This window comes from Oncorhynchus tshawytscha, linkage group LG02 (genome assembly GCF_018296145.1).
Source record: "Oncorhynchus tshawytscha isolate Ot180627B linkage group LG02, Otsh_v2.0, whole genome shotgun sequence".
Taxonomy (NCBI): domain Eukaryota; kingdom Metazoa; phylum Chordata; class Actinopteri; order Salmoniformes; family Salmonidae; genus Oncorhynchus; species Oncorhynchus tshawytscha.
In genome coordinates, this window is record NC_056430.1 from 3,118,178 (window position 1) to 3,137,577 (window position 19,400).

The window sequence follows — 19,400 nt, forward strand, 5'->3', positions numbered from 1 at the left end:
TCCGTTCTTCGTGGCCTTTCTCAGTTGATGGATTGGATTGGATTGTCTGACTGTCCGACTGACTACAACCTTTTTGTATACGGTATTTCATTTGTTTTGATGTAATGTATACTGTGATGCTTTATGTAGTTAGTTGTAGTTGAGGACCTAAATCAAATCAAATCAAATCAAATTTTATTTGTCACATACACATGGTTAGCAGATGTTAATGCGAGTGTAGCGAAATGCTTGTGCTTCTAGTTCCGACAATGCAGTAATAACGAGCAAGTAATCTAACTAACAATTCCAAAAAAAACTACTGTCATACACAGTGTAAGGGGATAAAGAATATGTACATAAGGATATATGAATGAGTGATGGTACAGAGCAGCATAGGCAAGATACAGTAGATGATATCGAGTACAGTATATACATATGAGATAAGTATGTAAACCAAGTGGCATAGTTAAAGTGGCTAGTGATACATGTATTACATAAGGATGCAGTCGATGATATAGAGTACAGTATCAACGTATGCATATGAGATGAACAATGTAGGGTAAGTAACATTATATAAGGTAGCATTGTTTAAAGTGGCTAGTGATATATTTACATCATTTCCCATCGATTCCCATGATTAAAGTGGCTGGAGTAGAGTCAGTGTCATTGACAGTGTGTTGGCAGTAGCCACTCAATGTTAGTGGTGGCTGTTTAACAGTCTGATGGCCTTGAGATAGAAGCTGTTTTTCAGTCTCTCGGTCCCAGCTTTGATGCACCTGTACTGACCTCGCCTTCTGGATGGCAGCGGGGTGAACAGGCAGTGGCTCGGGTGGTTGATGTCCTTGATGATCTTTATGGCCTTCCTGTAGCATCGGGTGGTGTAGGTGTCCTGGAGGGCAGGTAGTTTGCCCCCGGTGATGCGTTGTGCAGACCTCACTACCCTCTGGAGAGCCTTACGGTTGAGGGCGGTGCAGTTGCCATACCAGGCAGTGATACAGCCCGCCAGGATGCTCTCGATTGTGCATCTGTAGAAGTTTGTGAGTGCTTTTGGTGACAAGCCGAATTTCTTCAGCCTCCTGAGGTTGAAGAGGCGCTGCTGCGCCTTCCTCACGATGCTGTCTGTGTGAGTGGACCAATTCAGTTTGTCTGTGATGTGTATGCCGAGGAACTTAAAACTTGCTACCCTCTCCACTACTGTTCCATCGATGTGGATGGGGGTGTTCCCTCTGCTGTTTCCTGAAGTCCACAATCATCTCCTTAGTTTTGTTGACGTTGAGTGTGAGGTTATTTTCCTGACACCACACTCCGAGGGCCCTCACCTCCTCCCTGTAGGCCGTCTCGTCGTTGTTGGTGATCAAGCCTACCACTGTTGTGTCGTCCGCAAACTTGATGATTGAGTTGGAGGCGTGCATGGCCACGCAGTCGTGGGTGAACAGGGAGTACAGGAGAGGGCTCAGAACGCACCCTTGTGGGGCCCCAGTGTTGAGGATCAGCGGGGAGGAGATGTTGTTGCCTACCCTCACCACCTGGGGGCGGCCCGTCAGGAAGTCCAGTACCCAGTTGCACAGGGCGGGGTCGAGACCCAGGGTCTCGAGCTTGATGACGAGCTTGGAGGGTACTATGGTGTTGAATGCCGAGCTGTAGTCGATGAACAGCATTCTCACATAGGTATTCCTCTTGTCCAGATGGGTTAGGGCAGTGTGCAGTGTGGTTGAGATTGCATCGTCTGTGGACCTATTTGGGCGGTAAGCAAATTGGAGTGGGTCAAGGGTGTCAGGTAGGGTGGAGGTGATATGGTCCTTGACTAGTCTCTCAAAGCACTTCATGATGACGGATGTGAGTGCTACGGGCGGTAGTCGTTTAGCTCAGTTACCTTAGCTTTCTTGGGAACAGGAACAATGGTGGCCCTCTTGAAGCATGTGGGAACAGCAGACTGGTATAGGGATTGATTGAATATGTCCGTAAACACACCGGCCAGCTGGTCTGCGCATGCTCTGAGGGCGCGGCTGGGGATGCCGTCTGGGCCTGCAGCCTTGCGAGGGTTAACACGTTTAAATGTCTTACTCACTTCGGCTGCAGTGAAGGAGAGACCGCATGTTTCCGTTGCAGGCCGTGTCAGTGGCACTGTATTGTCCTCAAAGCGGGCAAAAAAGTTATTTAGTCTGCCTGGGAGCAAGACATCCTGGTCCGTGACTGGGCTGGGTTTCTTCCTGTAGTCCGTGATTGACTGTAGACCCTGCCACATACCTCTTGTGTCTGAGCCGTTGAATTGAGATTCTACTTTGTCTCTGTACTGGCGCTTAGCTTGTTTGATAGCCTTGCGGAGGGAATAGCTGCACTGTTTGTTTTCAGTCATGTTACCAGACACCTTGCCCTGATTAAAAGCAGTGGTTCGTGCCTTCAGTTTCACACGAATGCTGCCATCAATCCACGGTTTCTGGTTAGGGAATGTTTTAATCGTTGCTATGGGAACGACATCTTCAACGCACGTTCTAATGAACTCGCACACCGTATCAGCGTATTCGTCAATGTTGTTGTCTGACGCAATACGAAACATCTCCCAGTCCACGTGATGGAAGCAGTCTTGGAGTGTGGAGTCAGCTTGGTCGGACCAGCGTTGGACAGACCTCAGCGTGGGAGCTTCTTGTTTTAGTTTCTGTCTGTAGGCAGGGATCAACAAAATGGAGTCGTGGTCAGCTTTTCCGAAAGGGGGGCGGGGCAGGGCCTTATATGCGTCGCGGAAGTTAGAGTAACAATGATCCAGGGTCTTTCCACCCCTGGTTGCGCAATCGATATGCTGATAAAATTTAGGGAGTCTTGTTTTCAGATTAGCCTTGTTAAAATCCCCAGCTACAATGAATGCAGCCTACGGATAAATCGTTTCCAGTTTGCAGAGAGTTAAATAAAGTTCGTTCAGAGCCATCGATGTGTCTGCTTGGGGGGGGATATATACGGCTGTGATTATAATCGAAGAGAATTCTCTTGGTAGATAATGCGGTCTACATTTGATTGTGAGGAATTCTAAATCAGGTGAACAGAAGGATTTGAGTTCTTCCAACACTACTCAGCAAACTGGATGCAGTTTATCACAGTGCCATCCGTTTTGTTACTAAAGCACCTTATACTACCCACCACTGCGACCTGTATGCTCTAGTCGGCTGGCCCTCGCTACATATTCGTCGCCAGACCCACTGGCTCCAGGTCATCTACAAGTCCATGCTGGGTAAAGCTCCGCCTTATCTCAGTTCACTGGTCACGATAGCTACACCCACCCGTAGCACGCACTCCAGCAGGTGTATCTCACTGATCATCCCTAAAGCCAACACCTCATTTGGCCGCCTTTCGTTCCAGTTCTCTGCTGCCTGTGTCTGGAACGAATTGCAAAAATCGCTGAAGTTGGAGACTTTTATCTCCCTCACCAACTTCAAACATCTGCTATCTGAGCAGCTAACCGATCGCTGCAGCTGTACATAGTCTATCGGTAAATAGCACACCCAATTTTACCTACCTCATCCCCATACTGTTTTTATTTATTTACTTTTCTGCTCTTTTGCACACCAATATCTCTACCTGTACATGACCATCTGATCATTTATCACTCCAGTGTTAATCTGCAAAATTTTAATTATTCGCCTACCTCCTCATGCCTTTTGCACACAATGTATATAGACTGTTTTTTCTCTACTGTGTTATTGACTTGTTAATTGTTTACTCCATGTGTAACTCTGTGTTGTCTGTTCACACTGCTATGCTTTATCTTGGCCAGGTCGCAGTTGCAAATGAGAACTTGTTCTCAACTAGCCCACCTGGTTAAATAAAGGTGAATTTTTTTTATTTTTTTTTAATTGCACAACCTTCAATGTTATGTAATAATTATGTAAAATTCTGGCAAATTAATAAATTAACAAATGAATCGTCTTTGTTAGGAATAAATGGTCTTCACACAGTTCGCAATGAGCCAGGCGGCCCAAACTGCTGCATATACCCTGACTCTGCTTACACTGAACGCAAGAGATGTGACACAATTTACCTAGTTAATATTGCCTGCTAACATGCATTTCTTAAACAAAATATGCACGTTTAAAAAAATATACTACTTGTGTATTGATTTTAAGGAAGGCATTGATGTTTATGGTTAGGTACATTTGTGCAACAATTATCACGAATGTGCTTTTGTTAAATCATTGCCCGTTTGGCAAAGCTGAAGTGGGCTGTGATTCGGTGATAAATTAACAGGCACCACTTTGATTATATGCAACGCAGGACAAGCTAGTTAACCTCGTAATATCATCAATGTGTATCATCATGTGTAGTTAACTAGTGATTAAGTGAAGATTGATTGATTGTTTTTTGTAAGATAAGTTTAATGCTAGCTATCAACTTATCTTGGCTCCTTGCAGACATAAGGTCCTTTTGATGCTGCACTCGCATAACAGGTGGTCAGCCTGCCATGCAGTTTCCTCGTGGATTGCAATGTAATCAACCATAATTGGCGTCCGATTACCGATTGTTATGAAAACTTGAATTCGCCCCAAATTAATCGGCCATGCCGATTTAATCGGTCAACCTTTAGTTTAATGCCAGTGCCAGGTCATTGGTGAAAATAGACCTGTTTGTTGTTAGCGTTTCCTACCTAAGTTTGTAATCAATAAAATAATTGCCAAATCAGATGATAAGCCATCAGATTTGATGAAAGATGGAATTGAATTTCTGCCCATTATATAATTTATAGTTTAAATTTTTTCCCCATGTTTCTTTAACATTGATCTTGGCTTCATTAAACAGTTTCTTCTTTTTGTTGAGTTTAGTCACATAATTTGCAGTAAGTCGGCCAGTCAGATGTGCAGCCAGACTTATTAGCCACTCTTTTTGCCCCATCTTTCAACCACACAGTTGATTAATTCCTCATCAATCCATGGGGCCTTAACAGTTCGAACAGTCAGTTTCTTAACAGGTGCATGTTTATCAATAATTGGAAGAAGCAATTTAATAAATTAATCAAGTGCAGCGCCTGGATGCTCCTTATTATTCACAGCAGACCAGCATCTGGATGGGATGCTCCTCATCACATCAGACCAACTTTAACATCATCCACATACGAGTCACAGCTAAATCTTTTGTATGATCTCTTATACACTATTTTAGGCCCAGCATTTGGAACTTTGGCTTTCCTGGATATAGCTATTATATTGTGATCACAGCATCCAATGGGTACAGATACAGCTTTAGAACAAAGTTTTACAGTATTAGTACAAATGTGATTGATATATGTGGATGATCTTGTTCCTGTTGTGTTTGTAAACACCCTGGTAGGTTGATTAATAACCTGAACCAGATTACAGACACTGGTTACAGTAAGAACAGCTTGATGAAAACCAGTCAATATTCAGGTCCGCAAGAAATTAGACCTCTCTGTTTACATCACATACACTATCAAGCATTTCACACCTTATTTAGATACTGACTGTTAGCACTTGGTGGTCTATAGCAACACCCCAAAAGAAAAGGCTTTAGATGTTTAAAAAAAAAAATATATATATATATATACAGTGGGGCAAAAAAGTATTTAGTCAACCACCAATTGTGCAAGTTCTCCCACTTAAAAAGATGAGAGAGGCCTGTAATTTTCATCATAGGTACACTTCAACTATGACAGACAAAATGAGCGAGAAAAAAATCCAGAAAATCACATTGTAGGATTTTTAATGAATTTATTTGCAAATTATGGTGGAAAATAAGTATTTGGTCACCTACAAACAAGCAAGATTTCTGGCTCTCACAGACCTGTAACTTCTTCTTTAAGAGGCTCCTCTAACCTCCACTCGTTACCTGTATTAATGGCACCTGTTTGAACTTGTTATCAGTATAAAAGACACCTGTCCACAACCTCAAACAGTCACACTCCAAACTCCATTATAGCGGAGAAGGTATGGTGGGATTCGAAATGGTCAATGTTTGTTAACTTGGCTTTCGAAGACCTTTAGAAAGACAAGGTAGGATAGATATAGGTCTGTAGCAGTTTGGGTCTAGAGTGTCTCCCCCTTTGAAGAGGGGGGTGACTGTGGCAGCTTTCCAATCTTTGGGAATCTCAAACAATATGAAAGAGAGGTTGAACAGGCTAGTAATAGGGGTTGCAACAATTTCGGCAGATAATTTTAGAAAGAGAGGGTCCATATTGTCTAGCCTGGCTGAGTTGTAGGGGTCCAGATTTTGCAGCTCTTTCAGAACATCAGCTATCTGGATTTGGGTAAAGGAGAAATGATGGGGGCTTTGGCGGGTTGCTGTGGAGGGTGCCGGGCAGTTGACCGGGGTAGGGGTAGTGAGGTGGAAAGCATGGCCAGCCATAGAGAAATGCTTATTGAAATTCTCAATTATAGTGGATTTATCAGTGGTGACAGTATTTCCTAGCCTCAGTGCAGGGGGCAGCTGGGAGAAGGTGCTCTTGTTCTCCATGGACTTTACAGTGTCCCAGAAATTTTTTGAGTTAGTACTACAGGATGCAAATTTCTGTTTGAAAAAAGCTGAAGTGAACCTGCAACCACAACATTTCAATAACACTTGACATAAGATCTTCTCTAAGCATTACAGGGATGTGGCTCTGAATATACAGTTGAAGTCGGAAGTTTACATACACCTTAGCCAATTAATTAATTAATTAAAAATTCCCTGTCTTTGGTCAGTTAGGATCACCAATGTGAAATGTCAGAATAATAGTAGAGATAATTATTTCTTTCAGCTTTTATTTCTTTCATCACATTCCCAGTGGGTCAGAAGTTTACATACACTCAATTAGTATTTGATAGCATTGCCTTTTAAATTGTTTAACTTGGGTCAAACGTTTTGGGTAGCCCTCCAGAAGCTTCCCACAATATGTTGGGTGAATTTTGGCCCATTCCTCCTGACAGAGCTGGTGTAACTGAATCAGGTTTGTAGGCCTCCTTGTTTGCACACGCTTTTTCAGTTCTGCCCACAAATTTTCTATGGGATTGAGGTCAGGGCTTTGTGATGGCTTCTCCAATACCTTGACTCTGTTGTCCTTAAGCCATTTTGCCACAACTTTGGAAGTATGCTTGGGGTCATTGTCCATTTGGAAGACCCATTTGCGACCAAGCTTCAACTTCTTGAGTGATGTCTTGAGATGTTGCTTCAATATATCCATGTAATTTTCCGTCCTCATGATGCTAACTAGTTTGTGAAGTGCACCAGACCCTCCTGCGGCAAAGCACCCCCACAACATGATGCTGCCACCCCTGTGCTTCACGGTTGGGATGATGTTCTTCGGCTTGGAAGCCTCCCCCTTTTTCCTCCAAACATAACGATGGTCATTATGGCCAAAATGACCATCGTATTTTTGTTTCATCAGACCAGAGGACATTTCATCAAAAAGTACAATCTTTGTCCCCATGTGCAGTTGCAAACCGTAGTCTGGCTTTTTTATGGCTGTTTTGGAGCAGTGGCTTCTTCCTTGCTGAGCGGCCTTTCAGGTTATGTCGATATAGGACTCGTTTTACTGTGGATATGGATACTTTTGTTCTTGTTTCCTCGCATCTTCACAAGGTCCTTTGCTGTTGTTCTGGGATTGATTTGCACTTTTCGCACCAAAGTACTTTCATCTCTAGGAGACAGAACGTGTCTCCTTCCTGAGCGGTATGACAGCTGCGTGGTCCCAAAGTGTTTATTCTTGCGTACTGTTGTTTGTTCAGATGAACGTGGTACCTTCAGGCATTTGGAAATTGCTCCCAAGGATGAACCAGATTTGTGGAGGTCTCCAATTTTTTTCTGAGGTCTTGAATGATTTCTTTTGATTTTCCCATGATGTCAAGCAAAGAGGCACTGAGTTTGAAGGTAGGGCTTGAAATACATCCACAGGTACACCTCAAATTGACTCAAATGATGTCAATTAACCTATCAGAAGCTTCTAAAGCCATGACATAATTTTCTGGAATTTTCCAAGCTGTTTAAAGGCACAGTCAACTGAGTGTATGTTAACTTCTGACCCACTGGAATTGTGATACAGTGAAAAATGACTTGTGTCATGCACAACGTAGATGTCCTAACTGACTTGCCAAAACTGTAGTTTGTTAACAAGAAATTTGTGGAGTGGTTGAAAAACGAGTTTTAATGACTCCAACCTAAGTGTATGTAAACTTCCGACTTCAACTGTATATACAGCAACACCTCCCCCATAAGCATGTCTGTCTCTTCTATAGATGTTTTATCCTTGTATTGTTACTGTTGTATCATCAAATTAATTATCTAAGTGAGCCTCAGAAATGGCTAATATATGAATGTTGTCTAATTTTTGCAAGTTATTGATTTAATTAACCTTATTTCTAAGGCTACATATTTTAATGAGGAATTTTCAGCCCTCTCCCTGGTAGCTTATCAGAGATAAGAATATGGAAAAGAGAAAATAAAGCAAGAGAAAAAATATACATTCAGCAGTCCATTGATCAGTTGGTGTGTGTGTGTGCTGCGGGGTTGAAGCTACGAAGCCATAGGCTTGGCTCTCTCATCCCTTTCAGGAGGGAGGGTGGACAATGAGCCTGTCATAGCAGATGTAAGCAATGTCCCGAAGCGCTTTGTCCGCTTTCATGGCTGGGATAAGTTCTTTCCTCTTTTGGGGCACAGCTTCAGGATAGTCCTCGTTGAGGAAGACATACATTCCTCTCAAGATCTTGGCTCTTTCAAGAACCGCTACCTTGTCCTTGAACCTCAGGAACTTGACCACTATCGGCCTTGGTCTGTCACCTGGGCCGGTGGCCGGGGCCGGTGGTGGGTTTTCCAGTCCTGTGGGGCGCGATCCACCTCAATCTTCTTGTGATTCATCTTCAATTTCTCAGAGATCATTTCCCTCACTTTGTCCTCAGACTCCGTCCAAGTCTCATTTGGAGATTCTGCAATTCTGTCCACAACCATGTTGTTCCGCCTTGGTGGTCCCTTGAGATAATCTGATTTCTCCATCATTGTTATCATGGATTCACATACACACCTGTTCCTCAGGTCCTGAACCTCTCTGGTCAGGTCGTCCATTATTTTATTAGTTGAATCCACCAGTATTTGGACATAACACTTAAAATATTTTCTTGTTGTAACAACTGCTTTTAGAACTCTTTTTACTTTTAAAAGATCCTTCACCTGTGGTTTAGAGACACCTATCAACGGTACTCCCGCCAGCTTTGGTCTTTGTCATGGTAGCAATGTAGGTTATACTGTTACTCCTCTCAGTTCCAGACAGGACAGGTTATACTGTTACTCCTCTCAGTTCCAGACAGGTTATACTGTTACTCCTCTCAGTTCCAGACAGGACAGGTTATACTGTTATTCCTATCAGTTCCAGACAGGACAGGTTATACTGTTACTCCTCTCAGTTCCAGACAGGTTATACTGTTACTCCTCTCAGTTCCAGACAGGACAGGTTATACTGTTATTCCTATCAGTTCCAGACAGGACAGGTTATACCGTTACTCCTCTCAGTTCCAGACAGGACAGGTTATACTGTTACTCCTCTCAGTTCCAGACAGGACAGGTTATACTGTTATTCCTCTGTTTCAGACAGGACAGGTTATACTGTTACTCCTCTCAGTTTCAGACAGGACAGGTTATACTGTTACTCCTCTCAGTTCCATACAGGACAGGTTATACTGTTACTCCTCTCAGTTCCATACAGGACAGGTTATACTGTTACTCCTCTCAGTTCCAGACAGGACAGGTTATACTGTTACTCCTCTCAGTTCCAGACAGGACAGGTTATACTGTTACTCCTCTCAGTTCCAGACAGGACAGGTTATACTGTTACTCCTCTCAGTTCCAGACAGGTTATACTGTTACTCCTCTCAGTTCCAGACAGGACAGGTTATACTGTTACTCCTCTCAATTCCAGACAGGTTATACTGTTACTCCTCTCAGTTCCAGACAGGACAGGTTATACTGTTACTCCTATCAGTTCCAGACAGGACAGGTTATACTGTTACTCCTCTCAGTTCCAGACAGGACAGGTTATACTGTTACAAATCAAATCAAATGTATTTATATAGCCCTTCATACATCAGCTGATATCTCAAAGTGCTGTACAGAAACCCAGCCTAAAACCCCAAACAGCAAGCAATGCAGGTGTAGAAGCACGGTGGCTAGGAAAAACTCCCTAGGAAGAAACCTAGAGAAGAACCAGGCTATGTGGGGTGGCCAGTCCTCTTCTGGCTGTGCCGGATTATAACAGAACATGGCCAAGATGTTCAAATGTTCATAAATTACCAGCATGGTCCAATAATAATAAGGCAGAACAGTTGAAACTGGAGCAGCAGCACGGCCAGGTGGACTGGGGACAGCAAGGAGTCATCATGTCAGGTAGTCCTGAGGCATGGTCCTAGGGCTCAGGTCCTCAGAGAGAGAGAGAGAAAGAAAGAGAGAATTAGAGAGAGCACACTTAAATTCACACAGGACACCGAATAGGACAGGAGAAGTACTCCAGATATAACAAACTGACCCTAGCCCCCCGACACAAACTACTGCAGCATAAATACTGGAGGCTGAGACAGGAGGGGTCAGGAGACACTGTGGCCCCATCCGAGGACACCCCCGGACAGGGCAAACAGGAAGGATATAACCCCACCCACTTTGCCAAAGCACAGCCCCCACACCACTAGAGGGATATCTTCAACCACCTCCTCTCAGTTCCAGACAGGACAGGTTATACTGTTACTCCTCTCAGTTCCAGACAGGACAGGTTAAACTGTTACTCCTCTCAGTTCCAGACAGGACAGGTTAAACTGTTACTCCTCTCAGTTCCAGACAGGTTATACTGTTACTCCTCTCAGTTCCAGACAGGTTATACTGTTACTCCTCTCAGTTCCAGACAGGTTATACTGTTACTCCTCTCAGTTCCAGACAGGACAGGTTATACTGTTACTCCTCTCCTCTCAGTTCCAGACAGGACAGGTTATACTGTTACTCCTCTCAGTTCCAGACAAGACAGGTTATACTGTTCCTCCTCTCAGTTCGACAGGGCAGGTCGCAGGGAAGATTGAAAAAACAAACAGCAGGGCTCTAGACAGCCACAAGCCCGGGAGAGTCCGCTGTCCCAGCCGTAATGGATAACCGCGTTGCAGGCTGCTTTCAAGCCCTCAAGAAAACCCTGCTAGCTTGATAGCCTAGCTGCTAGCTAGCTGCCTATCTGCTCTGCCAAACGGCTCCTCAGACCGGCAGGATGACTGGACATATAGTAGTGGTCCCAGCAACTGATGCTGACTGCGTCTGGATTCTGTCCATATTTTCCACAATGCAGATTTTATAGGCCCCTAATATAATGCAAGTGTTTTATCACTGTGGCAAGGCCGGTGATTATATTCTTAATTGTTATGTTATATTATAATGTTATATTGCAGGTCTGTTATAACTGTGGCAAGGCTGGCCATGTGGCCCGGGACTGTGACCATGCCAACGAGCAGAAGTGCTACTCCTGTGGAGGCTTTGGACACATCCAGAAGGGCTGTGACAAGGTCAAGTGTTACAGGTGAGTTAACGAAGATGCACACCATTACTAGGACACATCTAGAAGGGCTGTGACAAGGTCAAGTGTTACAGGTGAGTTAACGAAGATGCACACCATTACTAGGACACATCTAGAAGGGCTGTGACAAGGTCAATTGTCACAGGTGAGTTAACTTGTTGAATGTAGGGGGCAGTATTTTCGTTTTTGGCAACAAAAAAAACGTGCCCATTTTAAACAGCCTATTTCTCAGGCCCAGAAACTAGAATATGCATATAATTATAACAGAACTGATATTGCAGGCGAAAACCTGAGGAAAATCCAAAAAGGAAGTGCTGTCTTGCCTCCATTTAAAGGGATATCAACTAGATTCCTTTTTCCTATGGCTTCCTCAAGGTGTGAACAGTCTTTAGACATAGTTTCAGGCTTTTATTTTGAAAAATGAGTGAGAAAGAACCCATCGCGTCAGTGGATGGCTGGGTGCCAGCAGAGTTTTTCATGCGCAACAGCCATTTTCTCTCTCTGTCCTATGGAAGAAGCTACATTCCGGTTGACATATTATCGATTATATATTGTAAAAACAACCTGAGGATTGATTATAAAAAACATTTGACATGTTTCTACGACCATTACGGATACTATTTGGAATTTCCGTCTGCAATGTCGTGACCGCTCGAGCCTGTGGATTTCTGAACATAATGCGCCAAACAAATGGAGGTATTTTGGAAATAAAAATAATCTTTATGGAACAAAAGGAACATTTATTCTGTAACTGGGAGCCTCATGAGTGCAAACATTTGAAGATCATCAAAAGTAAGCAATATAATTTATTGCTTTTCTGACTTTCGTGACCAATCTACTTGGCTGCTAGCTGTTTGTAATATTTTGTCTACTGAGAGAGATGTTCTTACATAAACGCTTGGATAGCTTTTGCCTAAAAGCTTTATTGAAATCTGACATGCCAGGTGTATTAACAACAAGCTAAGCTGTGTTTTGCTATATTGCACTTGTCATTTCATGAAAATTAAATATTTTAGTAATTTAATATGAATTTGGCGCACTGCAATTCAGTGGATGTTGATTAAAATGATCCTGCTAACGAGATGGGTGCGTCAAGAAGTTAACGAATATGCACACCATTACTAGGACACATCTAGAAGGGCTGTGACAAGGTCAAGTGTTACAGGTGAGTTAACGAAGATGCAAACCATTACTAGGACACATCCAGAAGACCTGTGAGCACATATATTTTTTTTTTACAAGGTATACTGGCCAGTGTATCGTTAAGCTGCTTCCCTGTGATATGTTTGAGTTGGAGCAGCCATGAACAGCTTTATAAATGGACATCAAGAGTGTGTGTGTGTGTGTGTGTGTGTGTGCTGACCAGCAGGTAGGTCAGGTACAAATCAGTTGGAAAGGTGATGTTTAGGCCTGATACCAAAAGATGAGACATTATAGCATTCTTGTTTAAATATCAGGACATAAAATGTTGTCCCGAATAACAACTGAATGAAAACACTCTCCCTTCTCTTACCTAAACCTCATCTCTCTCCTCTCTGTCTCCCACCAGGTGTGGTGAGATCGGCCATGTTGCCGTCCAGTGCAGCAAGGCCAGCGAAGTCAACTGCTACAACTGCGGAAAGTCTGGTCACCTGGCTAAAGAATGCACCATCGAGGCCACGGCCTAGCACTCTGCTGCCTTCCTATGCCCCTCCCTTTTCACATGGATGGTTGTATTATTTTGTCTGAATCGTCCCCTCTGGCCCACGGCAGGCTACGGAGGATAGTCCCACACCAGTTCGCTGGAAAAGCAGGACAGGGGGTGAAACATCCACTTTCTGCATTTAATCAAACATGTTTGTTTAGTTTGGTAGAGGTTAATGTATAATGCTTGTTAAAGAACCCCCTTTCCATGCCACTGGTGACCAGGGATGAATGATGAGTGGATGCCCTCCCTACCAGGTCTGGGAAACCAGCACTTAGTGAGAGTGAGTGGGTAGGAAGTCTGAGCTTCCCATAAAGATTGACTTTGTTTTCGTTTTCTTGAACAAAACGGAGTCTACCTGCAATAGAGTGACTGACGTGCGACAGCAGCCCCGGCCAGCGGTCATTATGCTTACGGTTCAGTCCGACGGCAGCATGTAGGCAGGCAGGCAGACAGACAGACAGATTGACGGTAGCATGCAGACAGGGGGATAACATGCCCCAACACTGTATGAATACTGTGAGAGAAATTACAAGATTATGTTATACTACTTTTATTGCATCAAATGGCTGTTTTATGCAACAGAATAGAGGGTTCTTATAACTCTATTGTGCCTGTGTGAACTGAAAGTGGGCCTCTGGGAGATTTAACACTGACAGGAGATTTCCGATGTCTTTTTGGTGATATAACCTAAAGAGACCGTATTCCATAGCATGACTTAATGTTTCTGTTCTTTCTGGTACCAGGGAGAGATGACCCCAGGGCCAGACCCTGGTCTCTACTGTTTTTACAGCAGATACTTGTTATTCACAGCAGACAGTATCGTTCATACTAATCTTAACCTTGTGACCCAATCCATACATTTGTTGTTTGTCATGTAGACTGAAAGGGGTGTATCTTGGCTGTAAAAGACCTTTGTACTTTTGTCTCGGGGCTCTCAACGAATCATCTGGGGGTGATTCGTCGACCAGCCATCGTTATCGTAGAGCACTCAATCGATTCACTTTATATTTGTGTGTTGTATTGACCTGCTCCCTTATTAATAAGTGAATAAAGATTTTAGTTTAAGTATAACTCTGACTTGTGATAAGTTTCCCTCATTTGATTGTAAAGAAATTAACCAACACAATAGACAGTCATAGCAAATTCATCAAATAAATTATTATCAATTCATAAAAGGTGCATTTCTTTGAACAGTGTCAGTTGCTGAATGTCCAGATCACTGTAGAAAGAGTTTTGATCCCATGATTGGAGCAAGGTGATGTATTATAACCATGGGGAAAGATGAAACTTCAACAAGGAATGAGTAGATAAGAAAATCTAAATGTTTTTTTTGTACAATATATCACTTAGACTACTGTAAAAAAATATATAATTTGCTTGTTCTCCGTTTAAGTGGAAAGGTAATGCAACTGAAGTCCTAGAATATTAAAATGTCTAACGTAATTTTAACCTGAATAAAGCACAGGAAGGGAAGTTGGACTGAACATTCTGAGTTCATATCTTCAAATGGTTAATTGCTGATGTATTCTGTTTATTCACATTGATGTATAATGACAACACGAGGCATCCCTCAGCAGCCTCCACTGATTGACAAGCATGTTTACAAACTACAAGTACATACAGTATTTTTCTTGCTGTCTCGTGGAGTATTGATGACACATTCTACATGTGTGAAGAACTTTGATTTGGTTAAGTGAGTTTTGATCTATTATAGCTAAACAAGGTGTAGGGCTTGCAAACATCACGATCTAGTGTTCGTCTGCCGATCGTTCAGTACATTTTTCACACGATTCTACATGTCAAATCGGTGCTCACAAATTTCGTTCACGAAGTACTCAGCCAGCAAATTATATTAGCGTGTCTGAGCCCTTTTAAAGTTGCTGCGCTAGAACTAGTTAAATGAGGGTTACACGGAACCCAAACCGGTTGCGAGCGTGCGCTATCATGCAAAAATGTATTTTGTCCCCCTACACCAAATGCGATCACGACACGCCGGTTAAAATATCAAAACAAACTCTGAACCAATGACATTCATTTGGGGACAGGTCGAAAAGCATTAAACATGTATAGCTAGTTAGCTTGCACTTGCTAGCTAATTTGTCCTATTTAGCTAGCTTGCTGTTGCTAGCTAATTTGTCCTGGGATATAGACATTGAGTTGTTATTTTACCTGAAATGCACAAGGTCCTCTACTCCGACAATTAATCCACACATAAAACGACCAACCGAATCGTTTCTAGTCATCTCTCCTCCTTCCAGGCTTTTTCATCTTTGAACTTATATGGTGATTGCATCTACACTTTCATAGTATTACCATGACAACAACCAAAAAAGTTTGTCTTTCAATCACCCACGTGAGTATAACCAATAAGGAGATGGCACGTGGGTACCTGCTTCTATAAACCAATGAGGAGATGGGAGAGGCAGGACTTGTAGCGCGATCTGCGTCAGAAATAGGAGTTCTATTTTAGCCCTTGGCATCGCAGACGCTTGTTGGCGAGCGCGAGCAGTGTCGGTGCAATAATTGAATAACATTCGATTTCTAAATTTATTTTGCGGCGCGCGCGACGTGTCCGGTCTGGTCAGCATGTTAGACCTTTTGAGTTGACCTAAGAGCGTAGAGGGTTGAGTTTAAGTTTATTTGACCTTTTATTTAACTTAGCAAGTCAGTTAAGAACTAATTCTTATTTTCAATGACAGCCTAGGAACAGTGGGTTAACTGCCTTGTTCAGAGGCAGAATGACAGATTTGAACCTTCTCAGCTCGGGGATTCAATCTTGCAACCTTTTGGTTACAAGTCCAATGCTCTAACCACTAGGCTACCTGCACCCCTGAAGAAAGAGGTTGCCCGCCCACCTGCCCTTTGGTGCAGAATGAAAAGAGACTGTTCTAATTCTTGTCATCTGGAGCTATGGATCTGTTTCAGCACCACAGAGAATACCTTCTCTTATCAGATTACTAGGTGTACAGTATGTAAATGAAGGCTATGTACAGTTATAATAATCAAGTAGTAAATACGTAATTCCATTGAAGAGAAAAGACCATGTAACCAGGGAAATTATGCACCCCCACAGTCTGAGTTGGTACAAAGTAGGGGGGTTGGAGATTTCTCCAGTCTGAGTTGGTACAAAGTACGGGGGGGTTGGAGATTTCTCCAGTCTGAGTTGGTACAAAGTACGGGGAGGTTGGAGATTTCTCCAGTCTGAGTTGGTACAAAGTAGGGGGTTGGAGATTTCTCCAGTCTGAGTTGGTACAAAGTTGATTTCTCCAGTCTGAGTTGGTACAAAGTAGGGGGTTGGAGATTTCTCCAGTCTGAGTTGGTACAAAGTACGGGGAGGTTGGAGATTTCTCCAGTCTGAGTTGGTACAAAGTAGGGGTTGGAGATTTCTCCGGTCTGAGTTGGTACAAAGTACGGGGGTTTGGAGATTTCTCCAGTCTGAGTTGGTACAAAGAATGGGGGGGGTTAAACAGGCACTCCACACCTCACCACTATCTCTCTCTCTCTCTCCTGACAGCCTGAGTAACCTGGCACTCCACACCTCACCACTATCTCTCTCTCTCCTGACAGCCTGAGTAACCTGGAACTCCACACCTCATCACTAGAATTCCCGAAGCAGAGGAAGAAAAAGGACTAGCGTTAGGATTGGGGGATAAACATTTAGGATTGGGGAATAAAGGGTTAGGATTGGGGGATAAACATTAAGGATTTATTTTTATTTATATTTATTTATTTTACCTTTATTTAACCAAGGTAGGCAAGTTGAGAACAAGTTCTCATTTACAATTGCGACCTGGCCAAGATAAAGCAAAGCAGTTCGACAGATACAACGACACAGAGTTACACATGGAGTAAAACAAACATACAGTCAATAATACAGTATAAACAAGTCTATATACAATGTGAGCAAATGAGGTGAGAAGGGAGGTAAAGGCAAAAAAGGCCATGGTGGCAAAGTAAATACAATATAGCAAGTAAAACACTGGAATGGTAGTTTTGCAATGGAAGAATGTGCAAAGTAGAAATAAAAATAATGGGGTGCAAAGGAGCAAAATAAATAAATAAATAAAAATTAAATACAGTTGGGAAAGAGGTAGTTGTTTGGGCTAAATTATAGGTGGGCTATGTACAGGTGCAGTAATCTGTGAGCTGCTCTGACAGTTGGTGCTTAAAGCTAGTGAGGGAGATAAGTGTTTCCAGTTTCAGAGATTTTTGTAGTTCGTTCCAGTCATTGGCAGCAGAGAACTGGAAGGAGAGGCGGCCAAAGAAAGAATTGGTTTTGGGGGTGACTAGAGAGATATACCTGCTGGAGCGTGTGCTACAGGTGGGAGATGCTATGGTGACCAGCGAGCTGAGATAAGGGGGACTTTACCTAGCAGGGTCTTGTAGATGACATGGAGCCAGTGGGTTTGGCGACGAGTATGAAGCGAGGGCCAGCCAACGAGAGCGTACAGGTCGCAATGGTGGGTAGTATATGGGGCTTTGGTGATAAAACGGATTGCACTGTGATAGACTGCATCCAATTTGTTGAGTAGGGTATTGGAGGCTATTTTGTAAATGACATCGCCAAAGTCGAGGACTGGTAGGATGGTCAGTTTTACAAGGGTATGTTTGGCAGCATGAGTGAAGGATGCTTTGTTGCGAAATAGGAAGCCAATTCTAGATTTAACTTTGGATTGGAGATGTTTGATATGGGTCTGGAAGGAGAGTTTACAGTCTAACCAGACACCTAAGTATTTGTAGTTGTCCACGTATTCTAAGTCAGAGCCGTCCAGAGTAGTGATGTTGGACAGGCTGGTAGGTGCAGGGATTGGGGAATAAAGGGTTAAGATAGGGGATAAACATTTAGGATTGGGGATAAACAGTTGGGATTGGGGATAAACAGTTAGGATTGGGGAATAAAGGGTTAGGATTGGGGATAAACATTTAGGATTGGGGATAAACAGTTAGGACTGGGGAATAAAGGGTTAGGATCGGGGGATAAAGAGTTAGGACTGGGGAATAAAGGGTTAAGGATTGGGGATAAACATTTAGGATTGGGGAATAAAGGGTTAGGATTGGGGATAAACAGTCAGGATTGGGGATAAACAGTCAGGATTGGGGGATAGAGGGTTAGGGTTGGGGGATGAAGGGTTAGGATTGGGAAGGAGGCTCATACCATGGGATAATCCAGACCTACGGAGCACTCGGTGGGATTTGACCCAGCCTGTGTGGTCAAGAGAAGATCCACAGGCAAAGTCTATCCTGTGTGTCTGGGAGGCGGCCTGTACTGGTCACCTCCACAAGCTGGAGCAGCTAGAACAGTCTTCACATTAAATAACTGCTGAGGTAGGTTGTGTTATCATTCCCTAAACTTAATAAGCTGTGAGTATAATGTCCTACTGTACCAACGTGTGTGTTTCTTCCCAGCTCGGACCAGTGTATGGTGGTAAGGATGCAGAGCTTACAGCAGCAGCACATTGACAGCCAAAGGGAGATAGTGGACCTACAGGAAGTGCTGAGACGGGTCAGAACAGCTGAGATGGACCGGGTCAGAGCACAGATAAACTGCTGGAGGCCCAGATGCAGGTGTAGAGAGAAAAACAGTGACATGGCCTGATCTTACGTACTTTTGCATTTAATTTATATAACATGAGACTAATAAAGCATATGGGTAGAACATGCTGTCATTGGTACGTAGTCTGTGTCTATCTTCATTCAAATGTTAGGATGTTGGAGCCTTGTCTCACTCTTCTCACAGAATCCAAGATTGAGTAGCAGTCAGACGTCTTTGTCTTGTCTCGTCCCATGTATATATCTTTAAAAATATATTTTTCTTCTCATTCTTTTTAATATTTTTTCCTAAACCTCAACTTCAACCTTAACCTCAACTACTCTCCTGCAACCCGCCTCACCCAATGTGGTGTGGATCTGTTTTTTTCTAAAGTATTTCAATTTACCTCCGAACTGGAATACCTCAACTGAAACTAACTAGCTACCAGCTATCAGTCAGCTAACCTTTAGCTCGGAAAGCTCTCGCCAGTTTGTACAACGCATTTCAAACCTGAGCATACCGGACCAATTTTTCTCTCCATATCCCCGGATTCCTACCGCAAACTCTTTCATCTGGATCATGGCAGCTAGCTAACCGCAACCCGGGTTGACTACTGCTAGCTAACGTTTCCGTGCAGGAGCACGCACCAACTAGCCTGGGGCTAGCCCATGCTAGACCCATCTCTCGGCTAGAGC

General features: G+C 43.3%; 1 protein-coding gene across 2 annotated transcripts in view; it reads left to right on the forward strand.

Moving 5' to 3' along the window:
* LOC112247480 (cellular nucleic acid-binding protein) overlaps positions 1-13,701 on the forward strand; it is a 30,445-nt gene extending 16,744 nt beyond the window's left edge. For both annotated transcript variants that reach the window (XM_042329594.1, XM_042329597.1), the window contains exons 5-6: positions 11,364-11,491; positions 13,038-13,701. In XM_042329594.1, the coding sequence (XP_042185528.1) occupies positions 11,364-11,491; positions 13,038-13,155 (246 nt within the window). In that variant the 3' untranslated portion in view covers positions 13,156-13,701. The remainder of the gene's footprint in view (positions 1-11,363; positions 11,492-13,037) is intronic.
* Positions 13,702-19,400: the final 5,699 nt, after the last annotated feature.